Raw genomic sequence first — 22,634 nt, forward strand, 5'->3', positions numbered from 1 at the left:
CTGACCCACCGACAGTGCAGGACTCCATCAGCACTGACCCTCCGACAGTGCAGCACACCATCAGTACTGACCCTCCGACAGTGTAGCACTCCCTCAGTACTGACACTCCGACAGTGCAGCACTCCCTCAGTACTGACCCTCCGACAGTGCAGCGCTCCCTCAGTACTGACCCTCCGACAGTGCAGCACTCCCTCAGTACTGACCCTCCGACAATGCAGCACTCCCTCGGTACTGACCCTCCAACAGTGCAGCACTCCCTCAGTACTGACCCTCCGACAGTGCAGCACTCCCTCAGTACTGACACTCCGACAGTGCAGCACTCCCTCAGTACTGACCCTCCGACAGTGCAGCGCTCCCTCAGTACTGACCCTCTGACAGTGCAGCACTCCCTCAGTACTGACCCTCCGACAGTGCAGCACTCCATCAGTACTGACCCTCCGACAGTGCAGCACTCCCTCAGTACTGACCCTCCGACAGTGCAGCACTCCCTCAGTACTGACCCTCCGACAGTGCAGCACTCCCTCAGTACTGACCCTCCGACAGTGCAGCACTCCATCAGTACTGACCCTCCGACAGTGCAGCACTCCCTCAGTACTGACCCTCCGACAGTGCAGCACTCCCTCAGTACTGACCCTCCGACAGTGCAGCACTCCCTCAGTACTGACCCTCCGACAGTGCAGCACTCCCTCAGTACTGACCCTCCGACAGTGCAGCACTCCCTCAGTACTGACCCTCCGACAGTGCAGCACTCCCTCAGTACTGACCCTCCGACAGTGCAGCACTCCCTCAGTACTGACCCTCCGACAGTGCAGCACTCCATCAGTACTGACCCTCTGACAGTGCAGCACTCCCTCTGTACTGCCCCTCCAACAGTGCAGCACTCCCTCAGTACTGACCCTCCGACAGTGCAGCACTCCCTCAGTACTGACCCTCCGACAGTGCAGCACTCCCTCAGTACTGACCCTCCGACAGTGCAGCACTCCCTCAGTACTGACCCTCCGACAGTGCAGCACTCCCTCAGTACTGACCCTCCGACAGTGCAGCACTCCCTCAGTACTGACCCTCCGACAGTGCAGCACTCCATCAGTACTGACCCTCTGACAGTGCAGCACTCCCTCTGTACTGCCCCTCCAACAGTGCAGCACTCCCTCAGTACTGACCCTCCGACAGTGCAGCACTCCCTCAGTACTGACCCTCCGACAGTGCAGCACTCCCTCAGTACTGACCCTCCGACAGTGCAGCACTCCCTCAGTACTGACCCTCCGACAGTGCAGCACTCCCTCAGTACTGACCCTCTGACAGTGCAGCACTCCCTCAGTACTGACCCTCCGACAGTGCAGCACTCCCTCCCCAGTGACACTGAGAGAGAATCAGCCTCGATTATGCAGCTGAAGTCTCTGGAATGAGGGTCACTGGAAGCAACAAGTTTGCAGAATCGGAGGCAAAGGGGGAGATGAAGCTGGAGGAAGTATTCCGGAACAATCCTTCATTTCGTTGTTCTATTTTTTTCAGAGAATCCGGAAACGCCAGTGATCAAAGCAGCTGGGAGGTTTGTCGAGGGGGAAAGCAGTAGAGTCACCTGTTCCGTGCGCAGCCTTTGTCCGGAAGATGTCCCGATCTTGGAGTGGAATGCCCCTTACTCGAGCGCAGCCTTTGTCCGGAAGATGTCCCGATCTTGGAGTGGAATGCCCCTTACTCGAGCTACGCGTCGGAGACCTGGCAGGATTACAGGGAGAATGCATGGATTTATTCCCGCAATGTGACCTTCATCCCGAAATACGAGGAACGGGATCAGGTGCTGAGATGCACGGCTCATTTTGGGCTGAAGAGGAATTCTGTTGTGAGTGAGCTGAAGGTGGACCTCAAGTGTAAGTACCTGACCCTCCGCCCCCTTCCCCCCACCCCCCCCCCCCCTACTCCCCCTGCATCCCGAGCAGTTTCACCAAAGGATAGAACGGCAGAGCACTGAAGGAGAGTCCATTCGGACCATCGTCCCTGTGCTAGCTCTTTGAACCATCGATCCAATTAGTCCCCACTCTCCCCTCCCCCACTGCTCTTTCCCCCATCGTCCTGCACATTTTTCCCCTTCCAGTATTTCCCCAATTCCCCCCTTTTGAAAGTTACTATTGAATCTGCTTCCACCAGATCACAACAACTCACTGCGTCAAAAACATTCTCCTCCTCTCCTCTCCCCCTCTGGTTCTTTTACCCATTATCCTCAATCTGTGTCCGTCTGGTTACCGACCCTCCCGCCACTGGGAACAGTTTCTCCTCATTTACTCCATCAAAACCCCTCCAGTCCCCACAACCCTCCCGATCACTGAAACCTCCTCCAGCCCCTCCAACCCTCCCTATCTCTGTAACCTCCCCCAGCCCCTACAATCCTCCCTATCTCTGTAACCTCCTCCAGCCCCTCCAACCCTCCCTATCTCTGTAACCTCCTCCAACCCCTACAACCCTCCCTATCGCTGTAACCTCCTCCAGTCCCTACAACCCTCCAAGATCTCTGCTCTCCTCCAATTCCGGCCTCTTGCCCATCCCCCGATTCCCATCGCTCCACCATTGGCGGCCGTGCCTTCAGCTGCCTGGGGGCCCTCAGCTCTGGAATTCCCTCCCTAAACCTCTCCGCCCCTCTCTCTCTCTCTTCTCCTTTAAATGCGCTCCTTAAAAAAACCGACCTCTTTGACCCCGACTCTGGCCGCCGGTCCCTAATATCACCTCGTGTGCCTGACAGCAGACAATGAGCTGAAGGGCGGGCGGGAGGAGGCTGGTGTGGCGCCTGAGAGCTAGCATGGACCGAATGGGCAGAATGGCCTGTTGCTGTGCTGTCCGTGCGATGTAACTCATCGCCTGTCAATCTGCCCTTTTCCAGACTGCCCCAAGAACATCAGCGCCTCACTGACAGTCAAGTGGAGAGAAGATGAGAGCCCAATGAAGGAGGGAGATTACGTCACCTTGAAGTGTGAGGCCTCGAGCAGTAACCCATCAGTCCGTGATTACAGATGGTACAGGAACGGAACGGGTATTGATGTAGGCTGGAGTCAGATGCTGTCGTTTTCTCCAATCTCCTACGCAGACTTTGGGGTGTACTACTGTGAAGCTTCGAATGACATCGGCAGCAACAGGTCAGAGGAGATCAGAGTGTGGGGCCAGTGTAAGTATATTTCAGAGTAAAACATTCTCTTTCAAGGTAACCACATTAATCACACAGAGTCTCCTTAACGTTGCCTTGTCGCTGAAGCGAAGCTGTCTCCCAACAGCTAAGGGGGAAAAAAAATTGCAAGGCGCTGGGGAAAGAGCGAGACGTTAAGCCGAGGCCGCACCCCCCCCCCACCCCCCCCCCCCCCCCCGTCTGCCCTCTCGGGTGGGTGTAAAAGATCCCACGGCCGCTATTTGGAAGAAGAGCAGTGGGTGGTGGGGGGGGGAAAGGGGGAGTTCTCCCCGGTGTCCTGGGGACAATATTTATCCCTCAACCGACATCACTAAAAGAAAAACAGGTGATCTGGGTCATCATCACATCGCTGTTTGTGGGATCTTGCTGTGCATTACAACAGTGAGCACACTTCAAAAAAAGAAGAGTCCTTCATTGGTTGTGTAACATAATGGGATGTCCGGAGGTGGGGAAAGGCACTAGAGAAATGCACAGCTGTCATGGTCCACATTGGAATGTGTAAAACCAGTATTAAAACCTGAGCAATTCTGATAAATTCATCGACATGCTTTCGTTAGACCACACTTTTTTTTTAATCATTCATGGGATGTGGGCGTCACTGGCCAGACCAGCATTTATTGCCCATCCCTAATTGCCCCTTGAGAAGGTGGTGGTGAGCTGCCTTCTTGAACCACTGCAGTCCATGTGGGGTAGGTACACCCACAGTTAGGAAGGGAGTTCCAGGATTTTGACCCAGCGACAGTGAAGGAACGGTGATATAGTTCCAAGTCAGGATGGTGTGTGACTTGGAGGGGATCTTGCAGGTGGTGATGTTCCCCTGCATCTGCTGCCCTTGTCCTTCTAGTTGGTAGAGGTCGCGGGTTTGGAAGGTGCTGTCTAAGGAGCCTTGGTGCGTTGCTGCAGTGCATCTTGTAGATGGTACACACTGCTGCCACTGTGCGTCGGTGGTGGAGGGAGTGAATGTTTGTAGATGGGGTGCCAATCAAGCTGGCTGCTTTGTCCTGGATGGTGTCGAGCTTCTTGAGTGTTGTTGGAGCTGCACCCATCCAGGCAAGTGGAGAGTATTCCATCACACTCCTGACTTGTGCCTTGTAGATGGTGGACAGGCTTTGGGGAGTCAGGAGGTGAGTTACTCACCGCAGGATTCCCAGCCTCTGACCTGCTCTTGTAGCCACGGTATTTATACGGCTCCTCCAGTTCAGTTTCTGGTCAATGGTAACCTCCAGGATGTTGATAGTGGGGGATTCAGCGATGGTAATGCCATTGAATGTCAAGGGGAGATGGTTAGATTCTCTCTTGTTGGAGATGGTCATTGCCTGGCACTTGTGTGGTGCGAATGTTACTGGGAGCACTGTGCACAGTTCCAGTCTTCAAATTATAAAGAGGATATCGAGGTCTTGAGGAAGGTGGGAAACAGATTCACAAGGATGATCCCAGAACTGAGAGGTTATAACTGTCAGGAGAGGATGAACAATCTGGGGGTCTTTTCTCTGGAAAAGAGAAGACTGAGGGGTGACCTGATTGAGGTCTTTAAAATGACGAAGGGGGTTTCGATCGGGTAGACGTAGAGAAGATGTTTCCACTTGTGTGTGGGGGAGGGACCAGAACTCGGGTCCATCAATATAAGACAGTCACTAATAAATCCAATGGGGAATTCCGGAGAAACCTCTTTCCCCAGAGAGTGGTGAGAATGTGGAACTCGCTCCCACAGGGAGTGGTTGAGGTGAATAGTATCGATGTATTTAAGGGGAAGCTGGATAAACACATGAGGGAGAAAGGAATAGAAGGATATGGTGATAGGGTGAGATGGAGAGAGCGGGGGTGGGGAGGAGGCTCGTGTGGAGCAGAAACACCAGCACGGGAGCGGATGGGCCGAACGGCCTGATTCTGGGCTGGAGACGTGATATAAAATGAACATCAGAAAATAATTCAACTTGTTCTCAATAATAACTGCTCCAGTTTTCAACCTCTGTTTCAGATCGACCCAGGGATTTTCGAATTACTTACAGTGTCAATGGGGAAAAGGTTAAGGACTTAAAAAATCTGAACGAGACTGATGATGTGAATGTGACCTGTGTGAGTACCAACAGTGATCCACCAGTCCTGACCTACCAATGGTTCAAGAGGCATGGTTATTCTTATCAGACAGAGGGTGATCAGACTTTGGTATTTCACAACATCAATCCACAGAACAGTGGTGACTACTACTGTCAGGCAAAAAACAAAATTGGACAAGGGGATTCCGACAGCCTAAGGATTGACATCCAATGTGAGTAACCCACAGCTTTCCTTTCCTGAGTCCTCACTCGCCAATCCTTTTGTTGTTTCCTGATCTCTTCAATGAATATCGGGAGTGCTGCACTGTCGGAGGGTCAGTACTGAGGGAGCGCTGCACTGTCGGAAGGTCAGTAGTGAGGGAGTGCCGCACTGACGGAGGGTCAGTACTGAGGAAGTACTGCACTGTCGGAGGGTCAGTACTGAGGGAGTGCCGCACTGTCGGAGGGTCAGTACTGAGGGAGTGCCGCACTGTCGGAGGGTCAGTACTGAGGGAGTGCCGCACTGTCGGTGGGTCAGTGCTGAGGGAGTGCCGCACTGTCGCAGGGTCAGTGCTGAGGGAGTGCCGCACTGTCGGAGGGTCAGTACTGAGGGAGTGCCGCACTGTCGCGGGGTCAGTACTGAGGGAGTGCCGCACTGTCGGTGGGTCAGTGCTGAGGGAGTGCGGCACTGTCGGAGGGTCAGTACTGAGGGAGTGCTGCACTGTCGGAGGGTTAGTATTGAGGGAGTGCCGCACTGTCGGAGGATCAGTACTGAGGGAGTGCCGCACTGTCGGAGTGTCAGTACTGAGGGAGTGCCGCACTGTCGGAGGTGCCGTTTTTCAGATGAGACATTAAACCGAGGCCCCCGTCTGCCCTCTCAGGTGGGTGTAAAAGATCCCACGGCCACTATTTGGAAGAAGAACGGGGGCGGGAGTTCTTCCCGATGTCCTGGGGACAATATTTATCCCTCAACCAACATCACTAAACAGTATAAACCGAAACAGTTTTCTCCTTGCAGATGCTCCAACCGATGTGAAAATCAATGCTCCGTCTTTTGCTCAAGATGGTCGATATATTATTTTACGTTGTCAGTGCAGTGCTTATCCAGCAGTGCAAACATACAGCTGGAGGAGGAAATGCAATGGAGATTCATCAGTTCCGTGCCCTCCAAGCTCAGTATGCAGTGTAAGAGTTTCACTGGAACAAGCTGCATGTGTCTATTTCTGTACGGCAAAAAATCTGCTCGGTGAAAAGGAGTCTGAACCTAAACTCTTCGATGTTCAGTGTAAGTGTTGCCACTGTGATATTGTGATATCAAACCGAGAAAATGTGAAATATTCTCCACTTACCAACATGACCCTAGTTTCACATTCTCAATCATGTTTTCAAATCCCCTCCTCTCCCCTTCCCTATCGCTGTAACCTCCTCCAGCCCCGACAACCCTCCCTATCTCTGTAACCTCCTCCAGCCCCGACAACCCTCCCTGTCTCTGTAACCTCCTCCAGCCCCCTCCAACCCTCCCTATCTCTGTAACCTCCTCCAGCCCCTACAAACCTCCCTATCTCTGTAACCTCCTCCAGCCCCGACAACCCTCCCTATCTCTGTAACCTCCTCCAGCCCCTACAAACCTCCCTATCTCTGTAACCTCCTCCAGCCCCTACAACCCTCCCTATCTCTGTAACCTCCTCCAGCCCCCTACAAACCTCCCTATCTCTGTAACCTCCTCCAGCCCCGACAACCCTCCCTATCTCTGAAACCTCCTCCAGCCCCGACAACCCTCCCTATCTCTGAAACCTCCTCCAGCCCCGACAACCCTCCCTATCTCTGAAGCCTCCTCCAGCCCCGACAACCCTCCCTAACTCTGTAACCTCCTCCAGCCCCGACAACCCTCCCTATCTCTGTAACCTCCTCCAGCCCCCTCCAACCCTCCCTATCTCTGTAACTTCCTCCAGCCCCTACAACCCTCCCTATCTCTGTAACCTCTTCCAGCCCCTACAACCCTCCCTATCTCTGTAACCTTCTCCAGCCCCTACAACCTTCCCTATCTCTGTTACCTCCTCCATCACCTGCAACCCTCCCTATCTCTGTAACCTCCTCCAGCCCCTACAACCCTCCCTATCTCTGTAACCTCCTCCAGCCCCTACATCCCTCCCTATCTCTGTAACCACCTCCAGCCCCTACAACCCTCCCTATCTCTGTAACCTCCTCCAGCCCCTACATCCCTCCCTATCTCTGTAACCACCTCCAGCCCCTACACCCCTCCCTATCTCTGTAACCTCCTCCAGCCCCTACAACCCTCCGAGATCTCTGCGCTCTCCTCCAATTCCGCCCTCTCGCCCATCCCCCGATTCCCATCTCCCCACCACTGTCGGCCGTGCCTTCAGCTGCCTGGGGGCCTTAAGCTCTGGAATTCCCTCCCTAAACCTCTCCGCCTCTCTCTCTCTCTCTCCTCCTTTAAGACGCTCCTTAAAAAACCGACCTCTCTGACCCGAGCGTTTGGTCGCCGGTCCCTGATATCACCTGACGTGGCTCGGGGGTCAACATTTGTCTGATTTACGCTCCTGCGAAACAGCTTGCATTGTTTTTTTCCAATACAAAGGCGCTATATTAATGCACAACGTTTGCTGCTGTTGTTCTATTTGTGCCATTTATTGTTTTCATTTCAGATTGAGTTCTTTTTTTTTTTTAAATTATTTACCCCCACTTTTCCTCTTGAGAATATTTGCTGGATGTAATCAGTGGAAAAACGTTTGAACAAATTAATTCTTCACAGATCCGCCCAGAAACGTGGAGATCATTTCCGTGGATTCAGCCGATGAAGGAGATGTCATCCTCTTCAGTTGTGTGAACAACGCAAATCCTGTGGCATATACCTTTCACTGGAGGAAGAGATGCAACAGAGGGGACAGAAATCTCTCAGAAAAATCACCGTCACTTAGCTGGAAAATTACAAGTGATGATGTGTCTTGTAACTATTACTGCCAGGCACAGAATACCATTGGAACCCAGGAGTCTGCAGCCAAACGGATTCACGTAAATTGTAAGTCTTGAAAGTTTGATAAACCTGCGACCCAATCTATACAGTGAATAGTGTTCACAGTTCCGGTCTCCATCTCCCTCGGTTAGACCACACTCGGAGCACTGTGCACAGTTCCGGTCTCCATCTCCCTTGGTTAGACCACACTCGGAGCACTGTGCACAGTTCCGGTCTCCATCGCCCTCGGTTAGACCACGCTCGGAGCACTGTGCACAGTTCCGGTCTCCATCTCCCTCGGTTAGACCACGCTCGGAGCACTGTGCACAGTTCCGGTCTCCATCTCCCTCGGTTAGACCACGCTCGGAGCACTGAGCACAGTTCCGGTCTCCATCTCCCTCGGTTAGACCACGCTCGGAGCACTGAGCACAGTTCCGGTCTCCATCTCCCTCGGTTAGACCACACTCGGAGCACTGTGCACAGTTCCGGTCTCCATCTCCCTTGGTTAGACCACACTTGGAGCACTGTGCACAGTTCCAGTCTCCATATACCTTGGTTGGACCACACTTGGAGCACTGTGCACAGTTCCGGTCTCCATATCCCTTGGTTAGACCACACTTCGACCACTGTGCACAGTTCCAGTCTCCATATACCTTGGTTGGACCACACTTGGAGCACTGTGCACAGTTCAGGTCTCCATATACCTTGGTTAGACCACACTTGGACCACTGTGCACAGTTCCAGTCTCCATATCCCTTGGTTAGACCACACTTGGACCACTGTGCACAGTTCCAGTCTCCATATACCTTGGTTGGACCACACTTGGAGCACTGTGCACAGTTCCGGTCTCCATATCCCTCGGCTAGACCACACTCGGAACGCTGTGCACAGTTCCGGTCTCCATATAACTTGGTTAGACCACACTTGGAGCACTGTGCACAGTTCCAGTCTCCATATACCTTGGTTAGACCACACTTGGAGCACTGAGCACAGTTCCGGTCTCCATATACCTTGGTTAGACCACACTTGGAGCACTGTGCACAGTTCCGGTCTCCATATACCTTGGTGGAGAGGATGCTTCCAGTTGTGTGGGGGGAGAGACCACAACTCGGGGCCATCAATATAAGACAGTCACTAATAAATCCAATGGGGAATTCCGGAGAAATCTCTTTCCCCAGAGAGTGGTGAGAATGTGGAACTCGCTCCCACAGGGAGTGGTTGAGGTGAACAGTATCGATGTATTTAAGGGGGAAGCTGGATAAACACATGAGGGAGAAAGGAATAGAATGATATGGTGATAGGGTGAGTTGGGGGGGGGGGGGGGTGGTGGGAGGAGGCTCGTGTGGGGCAGAAACACCAGCACGGGAGCAGATGGGCCGAATGGCCTGTTTCTCTGCTGCAGACGCAATGTATTCCTGGTGGGTCTCCTGCGCAAGGGGAGGTTGTTTAATATTTCGGGGACAGTATGGAAAGACGATGAGGGTGTCAGGTGATTGGTCCTCGAAGTTCTTCCGCCTTGCTGCTCTCACTGTGACTGACCCAGATTCTGTTCACCTTACAGACCCTCCGAAAGACACGAAGGTGGTGAGTAGTGAGTCTTCAGAAGAGGTAGTGGAAGGGAAGATGGTTACATTCACGTGTAACTCCAGGAGCAGCCACCCACCACAATACACCTGGTATAAGGGCAGTGTGAATAACAGTCCCATCATAGAGACAGGCCAGACACTGACTCTACATCGCGTCAGCTCACAGCATTCGGGACAATATTATTGTAAGGCGGAAAACATGATGGGACATTGGATCTCCCAGCCTATCCACATTAACGTCTTGTGTGAGTCCTTGCGTTTCGCTGAATTGGCCTCTTACAAGTTGTAGCCCCTCCTTGTCCGTCGCAAGCCCTCCCCTTGCTCGAGGATTAGCTCCGGGTTTGACCCTCAAGCTGAGATTCCCAGTCTCACTGTCCATAACTTGGCGAAGCCCACCTGCCTCCACCTCCGTAGCGTCGCCCGTCCGCCTCAACTCAGCTGCGGCCGAAACCCTCGTTCCTGCGTTTGTATCCCTCCAGACTAGACTGTTCCAACGCTCTCCTCTCCGCTCTCCCCTGTTCCACCCTCCGTAAACTTCAGCCCTTCCCAAACTCTGCTGCAACCCCACTCCGTGTCCTGACCCGCACCCAGTCCCGTTTACCCGTCACCCACTGGCGCTCGCTGACCTACCCCGCTCCCGGTCCAGCAACACCTCGATGTTAGAATTCTCATCCCTCGTTTTCAAATCCATCCATGGTCTCCTCACTCCGCCTCACTACCTCTGTAACCTCCTCCAGCCCCTACAACCCTCCCTATCTCTGTAACCTCCTCCAGACCCCTACAACCCTCCCTATCTCTGTAACCTCCTCCAGACCCCTACAACCCTCCCTATCTCTGTAACCTCCTCCAGACCCCTGCAACCCTCCCTATCTCTGTAACCTCCTCCAGTCCCTACAATCCTCCCTGTCTCTGTAACCTCCTCCAGCCCCTACAACCCTCCCTACCTCTGTAACCTCCTCCAGTCCCTACAATCCTCCCTGTCTCTGTAACCTCCTCCAGCCCCTACAACCCTCCCTACCTCTGTAACCTCCTCCAGTCCCTACAATCCTCCCTGTCTCTGTAACCTCCTCCAGCCCCTACAACCCTCCCTACCTCTGTAACCTCCTCCAGTCCCTACAATCCTCCCTATCTCTGTAACCTCCTCCAGCCCCTACAACCCTCCCTATCTCTGTAACCTCCTCCGGCCCCCTACAACCCTCCCTATCTCTGAAACCTCCTCCGGCCCCCTACATCCCTCCCTATCTCTGTAACCTCCTCCAGCCCCTACAACCCTCCCTATCTCTGTAACCTCCTCCGGCCCCCTACAACCCTCCCTATCTCTGTAACCTCCTCCAGCCCCTACAACCCTCCCTATCTCTGTAACCTCCTCCGGCCCCCTACAACCCTCCCTATCTCTGTAACCTCCTCCAGCCCCTACAACCCTCCTTATCTCTGTAACCTCCTCCAGCCCCTACAACCCTCCCTATCTATGTAACCTCCTCCAGCCCCTACAACCCTCCTTATCTATGTAACCTCCTCCAGCCCCTACAACCCTTCTTATCTCTGTAACCTCCTCCAACCCCTCCAACCCTCCCTATCTCTGTAACCTCCTCCAGCCCCAACAACCCTTCTTATCTCTGTAACCTCCTCCAACCCCTACAACCCTCCCTATCTCTGTAACCTCCTCCAGCCCCTGCAACCCTCCGAGATCTCTGCGCTCCCTCCAATTCCGGCCTCTTGCCCATCCCCCGATTCCCATCGCTCCACCATTGGCGGCCGTGCCTTCAGCTGCCTGGGGGCCCTAAGCTCTGGAATTCCCTCCCTAAACCTCTCCGCCTCTCTCTCTCTCTCTCTCCAATCCTTTATGACGCTCCTTAAAAAAACAGACCTCTCTGACCGAGCTTTTGGTCGACGGTCCCTCAGAGGTGGCTCAGGGTCAAATGTCGCCCGTGTGATTGAGCCTCGGAATGTCTTGTTACGTGCGAGGTGCTGTCGAGATCCCTCTTAGCATCTTTGCCTCTTCATTCAGATGGCCCTCGGAACACCAAGGTCTCAATCACTCGGCCAAGGAACGCAATAAGGGACGGGGACAACGTCACGCTGACTTGTAGCAGTGAAGGTAATCCTCCAGTCAGCTCATTCCGGTGGACCTGGAGGCAAGGAGGCACAACAATCAGCTTACAGCCGTCCAGTAATGATCTAACGTTGTACAAAATCACTCGCGAGAAGGAGGGTCTGTATTTCTGCGAGGCTCAGAACAAAGTCCGAAGCCAGTTGTCAGAGGGGTGCAGGATAGACGTTCAGAGTAAGTACACATGCTGGATAGTGGTCAATGCCAACTCTTCGACACTTCACTGCAAAGCACGTTGTTAAGTGCCAAAACTTAGGGACGGCACAGTGGCGCAGTGGTTAGCACCCCAGCCTCACAGCTCCAGCGACCCGGCTTCAATTCCGGGTACTGCCTGTGTGGAGTTTGCAAGTTCTCCCTGTGTCTGCGTGGGTTTCCTCCGGGTGCTCCGGTTTCCTCCCACATGCCAAAGACTTGCAGGTTGATAGGTTAATTGGCCATTATAAATTGCCCCCAGTATAGGTAAGTGGTAGGGGAATATAGGGACAGGTGAAGATGTGGTAGGAATATGGGATTAGTGTAGGATTAGTATAAATGGGTGGTTGATGGTCGGCACAGACTCGGTGGGCCGAAGGGCCTGTTTCAGTGCTGTATCTCTAAACTAAACTAAAAACATTTTAACGCAATTTGGGGCCCATGATTGGACCAAGCAGAGACAGTTGCTGTCCAGGGTCCTTAGAAACGGCAGCTAACAAGTGTCCCAAAATCGATAGCAGGAAGCAATGGTAAGAACACACCTGGAGCACTGTGTACAATCCTGGTCTCCTTACCTAATGAAGGATAGACTTGCCTTAGAGAGAGTGTAATGACGGTTCACCAGACTGATACCCGGGAGGAGGGGGTTGTCCGATGAGGGGAGATTGAGCAGAATGGGCCGATATTCTCTGGAGTTTGGAAGAATGAGAGGTGATCTCATTGAAACGTGTAAAATTCTCAGAGGGTTTGACAGGGTAGATGTTGAGAGGCTGTTTTCCCCCCCGCCAGAGAGTCTAGAACTAGTGGTGGTGGGGTCAGTCTCAGGATAAGGGGGTCGGCCATTGGGGACTGAGATGGGGAGAAATGTCTTCACTCAGAGGGTTGTGAATCTCTGGAATTCTCTACCCCAGAGGGCTGTAGATGCTCAGTCGTTGAGTGGATTCAAGACTGAGATCGAGAGATTTTTATGCGCAGAGGGAATCGAGGGATAGGGAGGGAAAGGGGAGTGGAGATGGAAGATCAGATCTTATTGAATGGCAAATGTGATATAGTTCCAAGTCAGGATGGTGTGAGACTTGGAGGGGAACTTGCAGGTGGTGGTGTTCCCATGCATCTGCTGCCCTTGTCCTTCTAGTTGGTAGAGGTCACGGGTTTGGGCGGCGCTGTCGAAGGAGCCTTGGTGCGTTGCTGCAGTGCATCTTGTAGATGGTACACACTGCTGCCACTGTGCGTCGGTGGTGGAGGGGGTGAATGTTTGTGGATGGGGTGCCAATCAAGCGGGCTGCTTTGTCCTGGATGGTGTTGAGGACATCTCAGGACGGGCATCAATACTAGCGACCCCTGCATCTCGAGAATGAATTGAACAAAAATTATAAATCATCAGCGAACATCCCCACTTCTGACCTTATGATTGAAGGAAGGTCATTGATGAAGCAGCTGAAGATGGTTGGGCCTAGGACACTACCCTGAGGAACTCCTGCAGTGTTGACCTGGGGCTCAGATGAATGACCTCCAACAACCACAGTCATCTTCCTTTGCGCTAGGTGTGACTCCAGCCAGCGGAGGGTTTTCCCCCTGATTCACATTGACTCCAGTTTTGCTCGGGCTCCTTGGTGTCACACTAAGTCAAATGCTGCCTTGATGTCAAGGGCAGTCACTCTCACCTCACCTCTTGAGTTCAGCTCTTTTGTCCATGTTTGAACCAAGGCTGTAATGAGGTCAGGAGATGGGTGATTCAAGGTCGTTACTTATACCACTTATCCTGTGATTAATTTTCTTTATAACAGCCAGTTACATCAATCTGAGATTCATTATTCTGGCTCTGCTGGTGTTCTTCGTACTTCTGGTGGCTTTTGTGACGGGAATTTTCATAAAGTAAGTAGATTCATAATATATATAACATATAACATTACAGGACATTCATAGTCAATTTTCTCAAATGCCAAGAATCAAAGCAACCCATAACAAGTCTCATGCCTTGGTTAGACCACACTCGGAGCACTGTGCACAGTTCCCGTCTCCATATACCATGGTTAGACCACACTCGGAGCACTGTGCACAGTTCCGGTCTCCATATACCTTGGTTAGACCACACTCGGAGCACTGTGCACAGTTCCGGTCTCCATATACCTTGGTTAGACCACACTCGGAGCACTGTGCACAGTTCCAGTCTCCATATACTTTGGTTAGACCACACTCGGAGCACTGTGCACAGTTCCGATCTCCATATACCTTGGTTAGACCACACTCGGAGCACAGTGCACAGTTCCAGTCTCCATATACCTTGGTTAGACCACACTCGGAGCACTGTGCACAGTTCCCGTCTCCATATCCCTCGGTTAGACCACACTGGGAGCACTGTGCACAGTTCCGGTCTCCATATACCTTGGTTAGACCACACTCGGAGCACTGTGCACAGTTCCCGTCTCCATATCCCTCGGTTAGACCACACTGGGAGCACTGTGCACAGTTCCGGTCTCCATATACCTTGGTTAGACCACACTCGGAGCACTGTGCACAGTTCCGGTCTCCATATACCTCGGTTAGACCACACTGGGAGCACTGTGCACAGTTCCGGTCTCCATATACCTTGGTTGGACCACACTGGGAGCACTGTGCACAGTTCCGGTCTCCATATACCTCGGTTAGACCACACTCGGAGCACTGTGCACAGTTCCGGTCTCCATATACCTCGGTTAGACCACACTCGGAGCACTGTGCACAGTTCCGGTCTCCATATACCTCGGTTAGACCACACTCGGAGCACTGTGCACAGTTCCAGTCTCCATATACCTCGGTAAGAATACACTCGGAGCACTGTGCACAGTTCCAGTCTCCATATACCTTGGTTAGACCACACTCGGAGCACTGTGCACAGTTCCAGTCTCCATATACCTTGGTTAGACCACACTCGGAGCACTGTGCACAGTTCCAGTCTCCATATACCTTGGTTAGACCACACTCGGAGCACTGTGCACAGTTCCAGTCTCCATATACCTTGGTTAGACCACACTCGGAGCACTGTGCACAGTTCCGGTCTCCATATACCTTGGTTAGACCACACTTGGAGCACTGTGCACAGTTCCGGTCTCCATATACCTTTGTTAGACCACACTCGGAGCACTGTGCACAGTTCCGGTCTCCATATACCTTGGTTAGACCACACTTGGAGCACTGTGCACAGTTCCAGTCTCCATATACCTTGGTTAGACCACACTTGGAGCACTGTGCACAGTTCCGGTCTCCATACACCTTGGTAGAGAGGATGCTTCCAGTTGTGTGCGCAGAGACCAGAACTCGGGGCCATCAATATAAGACAGTCACTAATAAATCCGATGGGGAATTCCGGAGAAACCTCTTTCCCCAGAGAGTGGTGAGAATGTGGAACTCGCTCCCACAGGGAGTGGTTGAGGTGAATAGTATCGATGTATTTTAAGGGGAAGCTGGATAAACACATGAGGGAGAAAGGAATAGAAGGATATGGTGATAGGGTGAGATGGAGAGGGGGGGTGGGGAGGAGGCTCGTGTGGGGCAGAAACACCAGCACGGGAGCAGATGGGCCGAATGTCCATTTTCTATGCTTGTAGATTTGATGAGTTCGCTGTTAATGAATCTACCTTTCCCCCTCGCTGTTCTCTCCTGCCTGTTTTCAATTCTGGGAATATTTCGTAGAGTTTCAAATTTCATCAAATTTCAGAGCGAAAAGGGTAGGGGGAGATACTGAATCCAGTAACTGTGTTCACCCGGGCACCTTTATTTAGTCAAGGCAATTGATCGACAGACATCTGAATATGACTGGGACCTGGCCTGGACAATCTGCAACATCAAAGCTGACCCATACTCCAGGAACCTGCAGCATCCTGACCAAAGACTGGGTGGAGGCCCATTCAGCCCCTCTCTCACCCCTGTTACACAGGAACAGGAGGAGGCCCACTCAGCCCCTCTCGAGCCTGTTACACAGGAACAGGAGGAGGCCCACTCAGCCCTTCTCGAGCCTGTTACACAGGAACAGGAGGAGGCCCATTCAGCCCCCTCTCGAGCCTGTTACACAGGAACAGGAGGAGGCCCACTCAGCCCCTCTCGAGCCTGTTACACAGGAACAGGAGGAGGCCCACTCAGCCCTTCTCGAGCCTGTTACACAGGAACAGGAGGAGGCCCATTCAGCCCCTCTCAAGCCTGTTGCACAGGAACAGGAGGAGGCCCATTCAGCCCCTCTCAAGCCTGTTACACAGGAACAGGAGGAGGCCCATTCAGCCCCTCTCGAGCCTGTTACACAGGAACAGGAGGAGGCCCGTTCAGCCCTCTCTCGAGCCTGTTACACAGGAACAGGAGGAGGCCCATTCAGCCCCTCTCTCACCCCTGTTACACAGGAACAGGAGGAGGCCCATTCAGCCCCTCTCGGGCCTGTTACACAGGAACAGGAGGAGGCCCATTCAGCCCCTCTCGAGCCTGTTACACAGGAACGGGGAGGTCCATTCAGCCCCCCTCGAGCCTGTTACACAGGAACAGGAGGAGGCCCATTCAGCCCCCTCTCGAGCCTGTTACACAGGAACAGGAGGAGGCCCATTCAGCCCCTCTCGAGCCTGTTACACAGGAACAGGAGGAGGCCCATTCAGCCCCGCTCGAGCCTGTTACACAGGAACAGGAGGAGGCCCATTCAGCCCCCTCTCGAGCCTGTTACACAGAGGGACACAGATTGAAAATAACTGTTCAAGGAACCAGAGGGTGGGGGGAGAGGAGGAGAATGTTTTTGACGCAGTGAGTTGTTGTGATCTGGAACGCGCTGCCTGAAAGGGCGGTGGAAGCAGATTCAATAGTAACTTTCAAAAGGGGGGAATTGGGGAAATACTGGAAGGGGAAAAATGTGCAGGACGATGCGGGGGAAAGAGCAGGGGTGGGGGGAGAGTGGGGATAATTGGATAGATCTTTCAAAGAGCCAGCACAGGGACGACGGGCCGAATGGACTCCTCCTGTGCTGTACGATACCATGAGTTGACAAACTCGAATACTCAAAATTCCACGATAGATAACTCTTCACCTGCCCTTGCTCCATTCCCAATGAAAATATCTGCGTTCGAACAGCGAACACACCTCTCCCGAATGTTTACATGCGTTTCTTTTCACTAAAGGAGGAGAAAAAAAGGCAATTCTCTGAATCGACAACACAATGATGTCCCCAATACCGTCTACAGTGTTGTCATGAAGAAAAATAAGGTAATTAAGTGCGTAAAAAACGTGAAAGCCCTGCCCCTCGAGCTTGCTCCCCCCATCCAATAAGACCATGGCTGATCATCTACCTCAACTCCCCTCTCCCTCCCTAGCCCTCGATTCCCTCAGCGCCCAAAAATCTCTCGGTCTCGGTCTTGAATATACTCAACGACTGAGCATCTACAAGTCTCTGGGGTCGAGAATCTGAGTGAAGACATTTCTTCCCATCTCAGACCCCAATGGCCGACCCCCTTATCCTGAGACTGGGACCCCCCCCCACCCCCCCACCACTAGTTCTAGACTCTCCAGTCAGTACTGACCCTCCGACGGTGCACCACTCCCTCAGTACTGACCCTCCGACGGTGTAGCACTCCCTCAGTACTGACCCTCTGACGGTGCAGCACTCCCTCAGTACTGACCCTCCGACAGTGCAGCACTCCCTCAGTACTGACCCTCCGACAGTGCAGCACTCCCTCAGTACTGACCCTCCGACAGTGCAGCACTCCCTCAGTACTGACCCTCCGACAGTGCAGCACTCCCTCAGTACTGACCCTCCGACAGTGCAGCACTCCCTCAGTACTGACCCTCCGACAGTGCGGCACTCCCTCAGTACTGACCCTCCGACAGTGCAGCACTCCCTCAGTACTGACCCTCCGACAGTGCGTCACTCCCTCAGTACTGACCCTCCGACAGTGCAGCACTCCCTCAGTACTGACCCTGCGACAGTGCAGCACTCCCTCAGTACTGACCCTACGACAGTGCAGCACTCCCTCAGTATTGACTCCCCGACAGTGCGGCACTCCCTCAGTACTGACCCTCCAACAATGCAGCGCTCCCTCAGTACTGACCCTCCGACAGTGCAGCACTCCCTCAGTACTGACCCTCCGACAGTGCAGCACTCCCTCAGTACTGACGCCCGACAGTGCAGAACTCCCTCAATACTGACCCTCCGACAGTGCGGCACTCCCTCAGTACTGACCCTCCGACAGTGCTGCGCTCCCTCAGTACTGACCCTCCGACAGTGCAGCACTCCCTCAGTACTGACGCCCGACAGTGCAGAACTCCCTCAATACTGACCCTCCGACAGTGCTGCGCTCCCTCAGTACTGACCCTCTGACAGTGCAGCACTCCCTCAGTACTGACATTGGGAGTGCAGCCTCGATTTTGTGTTGAAGTCTTTGGATTGGAGTCTGGAACACAGGACCTCTGACTCTGTGGTGAGAGAGAGATAGAGAGAGAGAGAGAGAAACAGAGAAAGAGGCAGAGAGAGAGACAGGAAGAGAGAGACAGAGTGATGGAGATTGAAAGAGAGATGTACAGAGACAGAGAGAGACAAATACAGGGACAGAGAGAGAGAAACAGCAACAGAGAGATAGAGAGAGAGCTGGAGAGACAGAGAGACACGGAGACAGAGAGAGACAGAGAGAGAGAGACAGAGAGAGAGAGACAGGAAGTGAGAGACAGAGTGATTGAAAGGGAGAGACACAGAGACAGAGAGAGAGAGGCAATGACAGGCACAGAGAGAGAGAGACAGAGAGAGAGAGAGAGAGAGAAACAGTGACAGAGAGAGAGACAGAGAAAGAGAGAGAGAGAGAAACAGCGACAGAGAGGGAGAGACAGAGACAGAGAGATAGAGAGACACAGAGACAGAGAGAGAAACAGAGAGAGAGACAGAGAAAGAGAGAGACAGAGAGAGACAGAGACAGAGAGGGAGAGACAGAGACAGAGAGATAGAGAGACAGAGACAGAGAGAGAAACAGAGAGAGAGAGAGAGACAGAGAGAGACAGAGAGAGACAGAGACAGAGAGGGAGGGACAGACACAGAGAGATAGAGAGACAGAGACAGAGAGAGAAACAGAGAGAGATAGAGACAGAGAGAGTAACAGAGAGAGACAGAGACAGAGACAGAGAGAGACAGAGACAGAGGGAGAGACAGAGACAGAGAGATAGAGAGACACAGAGACAGAGACAGAGACAGAGAGATAGAGAGACACAGAGACAGAGAGAGAAACAGAGACAGAGAGAGAGAGGGAGAGACAGAGACAGAGAGATAGAGAGACACAGAGACAGAGAGAGAAACAGAGAGAGAGAGAGACAGAGAGAGACAGAGAGAGACAGAGACAGAGAGGGAGAGACAGACACAGAGAGATAGAGAGACACAGAGACAGAGAGAGAAACAGAGAGAGACAGAGACAGAGACAGAGAGATGACGCTAAACCTACTAAGCCACTGCATACATCCTCTGCAGATTGGTGCCACAGCCCAGACCTATGAATGTGTCGGGATGTGTTTACACATCTAAGACCCTTTGTAAATGTCGGTTGTTGAGAAGGGACTGGGGAAATTCACCTGTGCTCTGCTTTACCAGCCGAGGGAAACGACGACGTATGAGAATATGGTGATGTTGGAGAGCATGGATAGACAGAGCACTGCGGTACAGGGCGAGGGTGTGCAGTATGCTTCGATTAGCTTCACAAAGAACGGCAGAGACAGAGGACCACAGCACCAGGAAGCAGCTCGGTATGTAGAGGCAATATAAAATAAAGGGTGAAATTCTACAGGGGGGGGGGGGGGCAGGCGGGGTGTGCAGGAGCAGAGAGACCTGGGGGAGCGTGTGTACTAATCATTGAAGGTGGTAGGACAGGTTGGGAGAGCGGTTAATGAAGCACAGGGGACCCCGGGCGTTATAAATGGTACACACTGCTAACACTGACCGAGCTCAGCTGGAGTCAATGGGAATCGGGGGGAAAACCCTCCGCTAGTTGGAGTCATACCTAGCGCAAAGGAAGATGGTTGTGGCTGTTGGAGGTCAATCATCTGAGCTCCAGGACATCACTGCAGGAGTACCTCAGGGTAGTGTCCGAGGCCCAACCATCTTCAGCTGCTTCATCAATGACCTTCCTTCAATCATATGGTCAGAAGTGGGGATGTTCACTGATGATTGCACAATGTTCAGAACCATTCACAACTCCTCAGATACTGAAGAGGTCTATGCCCATATGCAACAAGACACGGATAACATTTGCGCCACACAAGTGCCAGGCAATGACCATCTCAAAGAGAGATTCTAAACCCTTGACATTCAATGGCATTACCATCGCTGAATCCCCCACTATCAACATCCTGGGGGCCACCGTTGACCAGAAACTGAACTGGAGTAGCCATATAAATACCGTGGCTACAAGAGCAGGTCAGAGGCTGGGAATCCTGAGGCGAGTAACTCACCTCCTGACTCCCCAAAGCCTGTCCACCATCTACAAGGCACAAGTCAGGAGTGTGATGGAATACTCTCCACTTGCCTGGATGGGTGCAGCTCCAACAACACTCAAGAAGCTCGACACCATCCAGGACAAAGCAGCCCGCTTGATTGGCACCCCATCCTCAAACATTCACTTCCTCCACCACCGACTCACAGTGACAGCGATGTGTACCATCTACAAGATGCACCAAGGCTCCTGAGACAGCACCTTCCAAACCCGTGACCTCCACCAACTAGAAGGACAAGGGCAGCAGATGCATGGGAACACCACCACCTGCAAGTTCCCCTCCAAGTCACACACCATCCTGACTTGGAACTATATCGCCGTTCCTTCACTGTCGCTGGGTAAAAATCCTGGAACTCCCTTCCTAACAGCACTGTGGGTGTACCTACCCCACATGGACTGCAGCGGTTCAAGAAGGCAGCTCACCACCACCTTCTCAAGGGGCAATTAGGGATGGGCAATAAATGCTGGCCTGGCCAGTGACGCCCACATCCCATGAATGAATATTAACAGAAAATGCCTGAGAAACATATTGGAAAAAAATGACTTGATTGGTGCCAAAAGGATGGAGTCTCATCCAATGGAATGGCAAGGATTTCACAGGAAGGCCATTCAGCCCCTCTCGAGACTGTTACACAGGAACAGGAGGAGGCCCATTCAGCCCCTCTCGAGCCTGTTACACAGGAACAGGAGGAGGCCCATTCAGCCCCTCTCGAGCCTGTTACACAGGAACAGGAGGAGGCCCATTCAGCCCCTCTCGAGCCTGTTACACAGGAACAGGAGGAGGCCCATTCGGCCCCTCTCGAGCCTGTTACACTGGAACAGGAGGAGGCCCATTCAGCCCCTCTCGAGCCTGTTACACAGGAACAGGAGGAGGCCCATTCGGCCCCTCTCGAGCCTGTTACACAGGAACAGGAGGAGGCCCATTCTGACCCTGAACGGCCTGGCTCTGATTTTAAGGTTCTGCCCCCTTGTTCTGGACTCCCCCCTCCCCCCCACCAGAGGAAATAGTTTCTCTCTATCGACCCGATCGAATCCTTTAATCATCTTAAACCCCCCTCGATTCGATCACCCCCTTAATCTTCTACACTCGAGGGGAGACAAAGCCCAGTCTGCGCAATTTTTAACATTTGCAAACTACAAGTCACCTTTGCAGGGAATCGGGGGATGGGCAAGAGGCCGGAATTGGTGGAACGCTGAGATAGGGAGGGTTGTTGGGGCTGGAGGAGGTTACAGAGATAGGGAGGGTTGTAGGGGCTGGAGGAGGTTACAGAGATAGGGATGGTTTTCGGGGCTGGAGGAGGTTACAGAGATAGGGAGGGTTGTAGGGGCTGGAGGAGGTTACAGAGATAGGGAGGGTTGTAGGGGCTGGAGGAGGTTACAGAGATAGGGAGGGTTGTAGGGGCTGGAGGAGGTTACAGAGAAATGGAGGGTTGTAGGGACTGGAGGAGGTTACAGAGATAGGGATGGTTTTCGGGGCTGGAGGAGGTTACAGAGATAGGGAAGGATTTGAAAATGAGGATGTGAATATTAAAATGGGGGTGTTGACGGACTGGGAGTCAGTGTCGGTCAGCGAGTAACAGAGGGTGATGGGTTAACGGGACTCGGTGCGAGTTAGGACACGGGGGCAGCAGAGTTCGGGGTGGGCTGAAGTTTACGGAGGGTAGGAGATGGGAGATCGGGCCAGGAGAGTGTGTGATAATTTTATTTCTCGTTTTCTAATGCATTTTTTCTGATTTTCTCAGGAGAGGGAAGAAAGCGAATTACAATGCTGAGCCGAGTGTTATTTACAGTCTGGTACAGAAACCACCTCCTCCATCCAAGGTATAACACCCTGCATGCAATGGGATACCATTGATGTGTTCGGTTCACACCTTTGCTTTACGGATTGACTCTGGGTACACTGCCCCCTAGGTTACTGGATGACTTGTGTGTGTCATTACTGAGGGAGTGCTGCACTGTCGGAGGGTCAGTCCTGAGGGAGTGCTGCACTGTCGGAGGGTCAGTACTGAGGGAGTGCCGCACTGTCGGATGGTCAGTACTGAGGGAGTGCCGCACTGTCGGAGGGTCAGTACTGAGGGAGTGGCGCACTG

General features: G+C 52.9%; 1 protein-coding gene across 2 annotated transcripts in view; it reads left to right on the forward strand.

Moving 5' to 3' along the window:
• LOC137352774 (B-cell receptor CD22-like) overlaps positions 1-22,634 on the forward strand; it is a 76,843-nt gene that overhangs the window by 45,812 nt on the left and 8,397 nt on the right. The window contains exons 7-18 of one of the 2 annotated variants that reach the window (XM_068018579.1): positions 1,513-1,595; positions 1,652-1,868; positions 2,873-3,154; positions 5,151-5,441; positions 6,227-6,493; positions 7,982-8,248; positions 9,744-10,013; positions 11,777-12,052; positions 13,858-13,945; positions 17,200-17,284; positions 19,647-19,798; positions 22,287-22,365. In XM_068018579.1, the coding sequence (XP_067874680.1) occupies positions 1,513-1,595; positions 1,652-1,868; positions 2,873-3,154; positions 5,151-5,441; positions 6,227-6,493; positions 7,982-8,248; positions 9,744-10,013; positions 11,777-12,052; positions 13,858-13,945; positions 17,200-17,284; positions 19,647-19,798; positions 22,287-22,365 (2,357 nt within the window). The remainder of the gene's footprint in view (positions 1-1,512; positions 1,596-1,651; positions 1,869-2,872; positions 3,155-5,150; positions 5,442-6,226; positions 6,494-7,981; positions 8,249-9,743; positions 10,014-11,776; positions 12,053-13,857; positions 13,946-17,199; positions 17,285-19,646; positions 19,799-22,286; positions 22,366-22,634) is intronic. The other variant, XM_068018580.1, reaches the window with a different exon arrangement.

Source organism: Heterodontus francisci, chromosome 39 (assembly GCF_036365525.1).
Source record: "Heterodontus francisci isolate sHetFra1 chromosome 39, sHetFra1.hap1, whole genome shotgun sequence".
Lineage (NCBI taxonomy): Eukaryota > Metazoa > Chordata > Chondrichthyes > Heterodontiformes > Heterodontidae > Heterodontus > Heterodontus francisci.